This window comes from Pinus tabuliformis, chromosome 6 (genome assembly GCF_031772625.1).
Source record: "Pinus tabuliformis cultivar Carrire ecotype Pingquan chromosome 6, CPIR1, whole genome shotgun sequence".
NCBI classification, from domain to species: Eukaryota; Viridiplantae; Streptophyta; class Pinopsida; order Pinales; family Pinaceae; genus Pinus; species Pinus tabuliformis.
The window spans coordinates 1513997285-1514007040 of NC_142292.1; the positions used below are offsets into that span (position 1 = coordinate 1513997285).

Consider the following 9756-nt stretch of genomic DNA (forward strand, 5'->3'; position numbering starts at 1 on the left):
GTATTCAAAGTAGTAGTTCTCACGATTTCCTCACTCCCTTGTCTCGACCTCTTCAAAAGTCCAATTAACGGCTGTGGATATGCACTCCACTGACCCGATCTGATCCGGTCACGCCAATACCATTATAACAGCTGTACGCCATTATTCCAGAAGTTGGCTTACCGACCTTTTGTGAATATCCACCAGTAATTGGCTTGCCGACCTTGCCTGCCGATAGCATTCTCCATCTATAAATTATTTGCCCAACCTTGGAAAGATTCACAAGAAGCCGAATAACATTACAGAGCCTTTTATTCACTATACTTATTGGGAAATGGGAAAGATGGAAAGCGTGATAATATGGCGTTACTGTTTCATGGCATTATTCTTACTTGGACTGCTCCACCTTAATGTCATTTCAGTTTCAGCTGCCCTTTCGAAATCCGATCCGTTCATCTACGGGCTCTGCAACGTAAACAAATACAGCAATGGCAGCGCGTATGAAAGCAACGTGAACGCCGTATTGGAGTACCTGGTGAGGGCCGCTGCCCCACGAGGCGGATTCGCGACATATTCTTATGGGGGAGTCAACGGCCTGCTACAATGCCGGCCCGACATCCCTCAGGAGGACTGCCAAAAGTGTTCCGCTAAAGCCTCACAGATGGCTTATCAAGACTGCCCTAATGCCATTGGAGCTCGGATTCAGCTGGAATTCTGCTTCATTCGTTATGAGAAATATACTTTCGCCTCTGTTCTCGATACCGTTGAGGCCGCTGCTCTTGAGAATGTGAAGAGCAACGATGATATTGAAGGCTTCAATCAGACTCTAGGGAATCTTATGAACACTCTTTCTGGCAGAGCTCCCTTAACAGTAAATAGATTCGCCACCGGATCGTTGGCGGTGAATTCTTCTGTGACCATTTATGGATTGGAAATGTGCTTAAGGAGTCTTTCAGGACCTGACTGTGGTGTTTGTTTGAAAGAAGCGATTACGGCCATGAATCAGTGTTGCTCTTCACAGGTTGGGGCTCAAATGTATCTGGGAAGTTGCGCAGTGCGCTTCGAGATATATCCAGTTTATAACTATCCTACCTACCAGCCATGAGAGAGAAGCAACCTGAGCTCACGTACTGTTTTCTTTCAAATAAATAAAGGCCTGCAATCCACGTAAGGATAACCCCTGCTATATGGCTGAACTTAACTCTTCTTCATTATCGTTTCTCTTGTTTGTACGGCTCTACTGAATGTGATATCTGTTAAATGAAATATAAAAATAAAATGCTTATTCTGAATATATTTTCGGATTTAGTAGAGTATATTTTCCATTATAGTAAATAATGGATACATATCAAGGCATATTGCAAGATATCTGTTGACTCTGTTATTGCTATAAACAAGAGTTGCAAGCAAGGGTAGGCCCTGCCGATTTGACATGAGATTAATTTTAATTGTTAGGATTATAATCCGCAGGTGTAATTGTCCTATCTTAATATGACACATACTTGTTAAGTGACCAATCTAAAATGATATCTTTATTTTTATTTTTTTAATTTTTATCAATTTCATTTAAAATTTGATCAGAAAGAATAAGAACTATAATTTTCACTTATTAAATTTATTTAAACATTTTAATTTAAAAATACAATTTCAATAATAATTTTTTTTTTTTTTTTCAAACCAAATAAATTCTAAAGAAAATAAAAAAAATCAATATTATTACAAATTTATTAAAAAAACCATTAAAAAAACAAAATTATAAGCATATTTATATAAACTTAAAAAACCAAAAACAACAAAATTATAAGCAAACATACATATAAATATATATAAATTTGTATAAATTTGTTGGTTACAGAGTGGTAAATGTAATATATATTTTAGTAAGTAATTTATTTAGTATTTTTATTTAAAAGAAAAATGATTTAAAAATAGAAAAAAAATATAAGATAAAATTATAAAATTTTAATAATTATTTTGAGTAGTAGAAAAGATTGCATTTGTTCCAAAATTTTAGATAAAAATAAAGTTTGTCATATAATGATAGATAAATGTTGATATATATCAATTTATAAAAAGAATCAAAACACACACTTCATGATATATCTCATATTGCCAATAAAAAAAATCATAAAAAATAATTGAATTATAGTTTTATTTTAAATTATTATTTATTAATAAAAACTATCTATATATATATATATATATATATATGAAATTTTTAACCATCTAAATGAACTACTTTGTTATAAAAAATAACTTCCTCTTTTAGTTACAATATTATGCTTTATGTCATGGCTTATGAATACTATAAATGGAAAAGAATATTATGCATATGGTCATTTGATTTATATAATTGTACTAGTAATAATAATATTTATTTTTGTTAGTCCCTTGTAATATTCAGCTTTTAACTTAGCAATTTATTATATTATAATTGCCTATGATGTGTAATAGAATGTGATTTTTCTTCACAATGTTTTCAAGAGAACTAAAATAATATTGCCTATGATGTGTAATAGAATGTGATTTTTCTTCACAATGTTTTCAAGAGAACTAAAATAATATTATTGTGTTTTTCCAGATGAAATGATTTGAATGTTTACCAATCTAGATCCATCTAACTGTTGGTCTCTAGTGCAAAGAGAGAGATCAAATAGGTGCAAATATTTCCTCAAGTTGCAATTTCCAAAATACCTTTTAATGAATGATTCATATAAGTTCATGAGATTGATATATATCTCAAAAGGGGTATTGGGCGTGGTTAGTTTTTTGGTGAAAAAATTTCAAATTTTTGATTGAGATTCTATTAAAAATTATATTTTTATTACAGATGCAAAATTTGATTATCCTTTTTTTAAAGTAAGAAAATTTTATAATCTTAATGTACAATTACATTATCACATGCAAATAACATTATTTTCTGTATAGTTACAACAATTTTAAGGTAATGTTATCATCTCTAGTTGTTTCTCATTTGACAACATTACAACCACTCCCCACATGCTACAATTTGCTAGCAAACAACTTCTCATAAAGCATTTCTCAAAAGGTGAGTTTTTGCAAAATATGACTAGTGACTCTATCTATCAACACCATTATTTAATTTATGTTTACTAAGAGTAGAAAAGTGAATTTATTATTCACAACATATAATTTTATACACAAAATTAAGAATGCAAATATTCTGAACCATTAGTCTAACTCATTTGGCTTCATCATAGCTAATTCCCCTTATTTTTCCAACGTGATTGAAGGAAAACAATAATTCTTATCACTAACTATGTCATCTCAGCTTCTACAACCCTAAATAATCATTTCCCGACAATTGTTCTTGAGCGTACCAAGTGCATGTGATGGTTAGCACATTGAGATAATAACTTCCATAGTAAATATCAAGTTTTGTTATCTACTATACAACCTAGTATTTCTTTTGCAACACTAACTTCGGGTTTCCGATTGAAGAATGTTTCAATTGATCTATATCACCAAATTCCAGTTCCAAAGCCAAGAAGGATTCTAGTCCTTAGCCTTAGTATAAGTATATTGAACATATGTATTTTTCATTATTATTTTATTAGAATATTATTATTGATTTTGAGAGTTATAAATCTTTTCATTTTTTATTTTCATAGAGTAGTTAAGATCATTTCTCCCATGATTTCTAGTATTCTGCTTAGATGCTAGCTTTTACGATCTAGTGAAAATTTATATCCTAAACTTTTTGAGTTAGTTTTTTTTTATATAATGATATATAACCTAGTGTTTGGATTAAAAAACCTATCTATAAAATTTTCTATTTGTGTGTTGGAGTTAAACTATTCTCATGAGCAGCTAAATCCACATCACTGGAATCAATGCTTTTTTTTAATGTGGTTTTTGGGTTTGGTAGCTTTCTATGTAAATTTTAATTAGGTTTTGTTTGAGGAAGGAATCTTGTGATAAATTTCTATACGATATTGAAGTTGCATTATTTTCGATGTGTGAGCTTGTTCATAATCAATGTTATGGTTTTTTAGTCTAGCACTTTGTAAATATGGTGGAGGGTCCCCTTTATGGGTTTCTAGTATTATGATTTCTATTATAATATACTGCAAGGAAATGATACTCTAGAGGAGGTTTTGTGGAAACCCCTATAAAAATAGCCCAAAAATCTGTTTTTAGCGAAGGTCACTAACGAAGGTGGGCGGACGGATGTTTTAGCGGATGTTTTTTAACTATGCATCTATAATATACAAACTCACTGGTGCTTTATTATACATATAAATACTACCTAATAGAACATGGTGCATCGTGGCAAACTTATTTAAAAAGAAAGAGAAAAAAAAATGGTGCGCTAAATAAAAAAGTGCACCTATGCATATTCTACATGAGAGCACCAGAAAGGGGTTAAATTTATAAAAACGTTAGTTGTAAAATTCATTTTGCCCTGTCTAGTGATAAACCAGTATGTTAACGCCCTAGTGTGTACACAATATAGTGCACCATGGAACCGTTATTTAAAACAATAGTGTGCCACCTAAAATTCTTTTCACCATATTGGCATTATATACACTGGAAGCACTAGTGTTGTTCTTGAATTAAAATGCCCTAGTGAATACTTAAAAAGAGAACCTCTATAGGGTTTTTAATTAAAAAAAAAATTTAGTGCTATATTCCCACGAAGCACCAATGTTCATGTATTATAATGCCCTGTTCCGTCTTACAAAGAGCACCGCTAGAGGGTTTTAAATTTAAAAAAAATATGGTGCTATATTCCCACGAAGCATGGGTGTAGTTTATGTATTAAAACGCTCTGTTCTGTCTTACAAAGAGCATCGCTAGAGGGTTTTTAATTTAAAAAAAAATGTGGTGCTATATTCCCACGAAACATGGGTGCAGTTTATGTATTAAAACGTTATGTCTCGTCTTAAAAAGAGCACTGCTACAGGGTTTTTAATTTAAAAAAAAATGTGGTGTGATATTCCCATGAAGCATCAGTAATATTCATGTATTAAAACACCTTGGTGCGTCTTAGAAAGAGAACCACTAGGGGGATTTAAATTTTTAAAAAATGAGGTGCTATATTCCCATGAAGCATCGGTGCGGTTCATGTATTAAAATGCCCTGATGCATCTTAACAAGAGCACCGCTATATGGTTCTTAATTAAAAAAAAAATGGTGCTCTTGGAGATAGTATGCACTAGTGTTGTTATAATAACACATTGAAACGGGGTTAAATAAATAAATAAATAAAACTACCAACCGTAAATTTCATTTTTACCATTTGGAGTGTTGTAAATCTCTAAAGCACTGATGCCACTCTTGTCTCACGCAAGCACCCTGTCATCGGTGCTTCTCCTGCTCATCATCCTTCCATACCATGCTTAGTGCATGGCTTTCCAAGTTTCTCAAATGATGGTGAAATTTGTTTTTCTCATTTACGTGTCAACTATGCCTCCCTAATGACCAAATGTCTAGGTAATGTCTATGTTTCTCTCTAATTTAATTTTTTAGTGGATCAAAATTTTAAAATAGGTCTAAAAGACCACTATTTTGGAATTTGCTTTTCCTGCGTGGTGCGTTCAATAGGTTTGGCTTGCATTGATAGTGGTGCACCTTGTAAATTTATAGGGTGCACCGCAATTCAGTACATGAACCTAATGCATGGTGGTGTTGTTGGTGTGTCTCGTAAATTACAACATACTGAGAAAACCTATAAATTGTATGTTGATGCATACTTTTTTAGCTTACTCCCAATACATTTATGTTTACCAAACACTCCGTACACATAATATTAAAAAAATATAGCTTGGTGTGTTCGATAGCCTGAATGTTCCGTACAAGTGTAAAAAGGTTATAGGTACGCACCAATGCATAAGGTTGTCTTGACGCACCACTGTGAAAATGTATGTATGTGAATCAAAAGTGGTGTGTCATATGCATGAAAACACTATTGTCAGTGTTGTTCTGTTTGATAGCACACTGGAGCCAGAGAATTACTATTTTTTGAGCGCGTCAAGGGATTAAATCTTTTGACATGTAGATCATTTTGGTGATATTTGGGTTCTTTATTTTCTATTGTGGTTTAAATTTATCATTTTTAAATAAGAAATATGAGTTAAATAATACAAAAATCATTTTATATTAGATTTAACTTTTTGAAAAATAATATATTTGATTATTTCTTAATGAACAACTCAAGAAATATTATATTTTCCACATACTTATCACGAGATAGTCACTAAAATTCATGTTTTCACATTTCTCCTACCTAATATTACATCATGTTCACAATTATATAGACATGTCTACTTTAAATAATTTACTTATAAATACATAAAAAAAAAGATATTTATTTTACATAATGTAAATAGGAAAGAAACATGCATCACCAAGCCTATTAGAAAGTAAAACAATTGCCTTTTAATCACCATCACATTATTTATCATTTAATTTTTAGCCATAAGATATTTATTAATTCAACTTTTATTTATAATTACCATTGAAAGGAAAAGTCAAAACTCTTCCATTATCCATGAAGAAAAAATTTAAAACTCTCATGCATCCATGTAAGCCCATTTGTTTCTCTTATGATCTATAAAAAGATGTAATCAACATTTTATACATGCATAAGACCTCCTTTTAGTTTACATAATGTTGCCATAAATGTGATTTAAATATAGTAAACATGACTTTAACTTTCATGTCAAGAATTTAATCTTACATATTAATACACAATTTTTTCATTGTTAAAGTCCTCATAGATTTATCACTACATGATTTATATTGATTTTGAAATAAACAACAATAAAAAAACATGTGAACTGATTAATAAACCAATAAGTATCTAAATCTATAAAAAATCCTCAATGTTGTTTCCAAATTCCCTATTTTCTCATTTTGGTTATATTCTTCTCATTTTCCTATTTGAGAAGGATTGTGACCTTGAATCCTTATTATTATAGATATTGTACACCATGTTTTAAATTGCAATTATATTTATGGGGATATGTTGCATAGTGAAATTTAGGGAGGTTATTTTACTACATTGAAAAACTTTTAGGATGGTTGTAGTAAGCCTTTTAGTACACATATATGATTTTCCTTCTCCATTTTCTCTCACTTTGTGATTTATATTAGATTTATACTCACAATGTCATTTGAGAAAGGATATAATATGAGCATATTTAAATTGATATCTTAATAAAATATAGTTATAAATTGATAACTCATGCTTATAATTACAATCTTGTGATCCATCCTAATGTCTATCCAAATCAAATAAAAGAAGTCTAATATAAATTATATTTAAACACATTAAACAAATATGTTAAAATTTTAATTTTTAAATTATAAATTACACAATTGGAAATACTTAGTTTTAAGTGTAAAAATGTTTCCACTACAAAATAACATGTAAAAATCTTTGTGAATCTTACCAATTATATAAAATGGCAATAAGACAAATAGAAAATTAATTGAATTAACAAAATAGAGAAAACAAAAACATACAATAACAGTAAAAATGATAAAATAGCACAAGTACATATTACTCTCTATTGTCATCACCCTTGCTTGGAACGATAACATTGTTGTTCTCCAAAATGTGTTTTTATCAAGGGTAATGTCTTAATATGAACCACCAATCCCTATCCAACACATTTGGGTAAAAAACACCTAGTTGCAATGTTTGGGCAAAACATAAGGCTCCCTAGCTTCATGCCACATATTTCTAGAGTTGATATATATTAACCCACTATCACGATCTCCCTTTACATTATTCTGATCGAAGGTTTCCAACCACTTGCACCTAAAAATAACACATTGGAATGAAGAGAAGTCCACTTGAATGATCTCTTGTATATTTTTGACGTAACCTAATGTTAAATGTATTAGGTTTTAATCATGATGATTAGCACGAATAGATTGGTAGAAATCGACTTCCACTCCACATTCTTGTGTCATACATTCATCATCGACATCCTCCATGCAAAAATGATGTCCATATGCCAACATAGACGGGAAAAAATGCACCTATAAAAAAGTGAAAAAATCACAATGTCATGTGTCTATGAACCTGAACATACTTAAAAATATAAAATATAGATATTACAATTCAAAGATGCATTATGAAGTTAAAAATGTATAGAAAGAGATTATTACCGAGTTTTTGCGCCCAATCCCTATGTTTAGCGCATCCTCTTCAGCATGCAGGTAATGACCCAGTGCACCGTATTTCTCTCTGACTTGATCAACAACCCAACTTTTAGGGAATATCATTGTCATATTTTCTTTTAAATGATTAGAATAAGGTACACCTCTACCATTCAACCATTTGAATTATTTCTTATCACTGTCCCATTTCCTCCTCTTCTACTCATGCAATGTGACCCACGGTTGTGCCACTTCCATATTGTAAAGAATGAATTTGTTGATGGCTTCAATTTATGAATTCATTGATGAAAAACCCATACATATAGTACGTATGAGAACAAAATATGCATTAATATCAAGTTCAACGTGAATGGTTACTGTGTAGAAATTTTACAAATGAGAATCCACTTACTCTTTATCATGCGCTTCTTTACATTTCCTTGGAGAAGCTCCCCTTCTCTGTTTTTTTCATCCCTTTCATCATCCCAAATCACCTCACCTAGTGTGTTGTCGATCTATTTGATGTACTCACTAGCCTAATATAAATACTCATATGATATATGCTCTGTTGTAAACCCCTCGGGTTTTCCCCCTTGTTGAACAAAACCTTTCAATTTCTTCATGTACCTCTCTAATAAGAACATCCAACAACAAGAAAGCACCCCAACTAATTCAACCTCGTCTACTAGGTGAATTAGAAGATGAACCTCCAAGTCCATGAAAGTCGTCGGTAGTTCCTTCTCAAGCATACAAACAATCTTAGGTATCTCTTGATGCCACCATGGAATTCTAGCCATATGAATATCCTTTGATGTGATCCAGTGTAAAAATGTAGATAATTTATATATGGAATGTTGTAAGTCTTTGTGGAAATCATGGTTCAGACACCACAAATGATTAGAGAATAATGAAATTGCATAGTAAATAGTACTTTATACAAAAATTAATTATAAAATATTTGATTGCATAAAAATAATAACAAATAATAAAATCATGTTTTTGACATACACACTCTTATAAGGTTCAAATGGTATTCCATAGTGAAGTAGCACTACAGTGAAGACCCATATAAAAAAGGCACCCTCATATTCATTATAACTTCATTTGCCAAAGAAATATCGTCTTTCTTTTAAATCCATGGGACATCACCTTCTTTGAAAGACCAAGAGGGACCAACATCTCCTCTCATTTCTTCTCTTGGCCAATGTTTCTTTTTAATTTTTGAAGAAATAAGGTCTCTCCTAACAACCAATGTGTCCTTTTATTTTGATGATATGCACCTCCATATAGAAGATGAACCATTTTTAAATATATACATGGGATCTAGTGACTGGGCAATATTAAGATGATCCCGATAAGAGAGCTCTTAAAAGACAAATTTCATTTTCATCCCAACAGGAAATTTCTCAACATAGGTGTCGAAGAATTATGGATCATCAAACATAGGCTCCCCATTTGAATCAAACATTTCTACAAAATCCTTCTCCTCCTTTCTCTCATGTGCTCTAATACATTTAGCTGGTGTCATTATTATAGGCCTTTGGGTTCTCTCTAGTTTACCATTGAAAGTGGGTGTTGCTCTTCTGTAAGGGTGTTCTTCTGGGAGGAATACCCTGAGTAGTCATACATTTCTTTTCATAGTTG

The 9756-nt window shown here is 31.4% G+C and overlaps 1 protein-coding gene across 1 annotated transcript; it reads left to right on the forward strand.

Annotated features, from left to right (window-relative positions):
* The first annotated feature begins 313 nt into the window (after window positions 1–313).
* Window positions 314–1084, forward strand: LOC149264412 (antimicrobial ginkbilobin-2-like protein). Its single transcript, XM_089398840.1, has one exon. It carries the CDS (start codon window positions 314–316, stop codon window positions 1082–1084), a length of 771 nt encoding a protein of 256 aa, XP_089254966.1.
* The last annotated feature ends 8672 nt before the right edge of the window (window positions 1085–9756 follow it).

Excerpts from the sequence above, each read along its gene's own strand:
- LOC149264412 (XM_089398840.1), top strand. The coding sequence starts at position 314 with ATGGGAAAGATGGAAAGCGTGATAATATGGCGTTACTGTTTCATGGCA.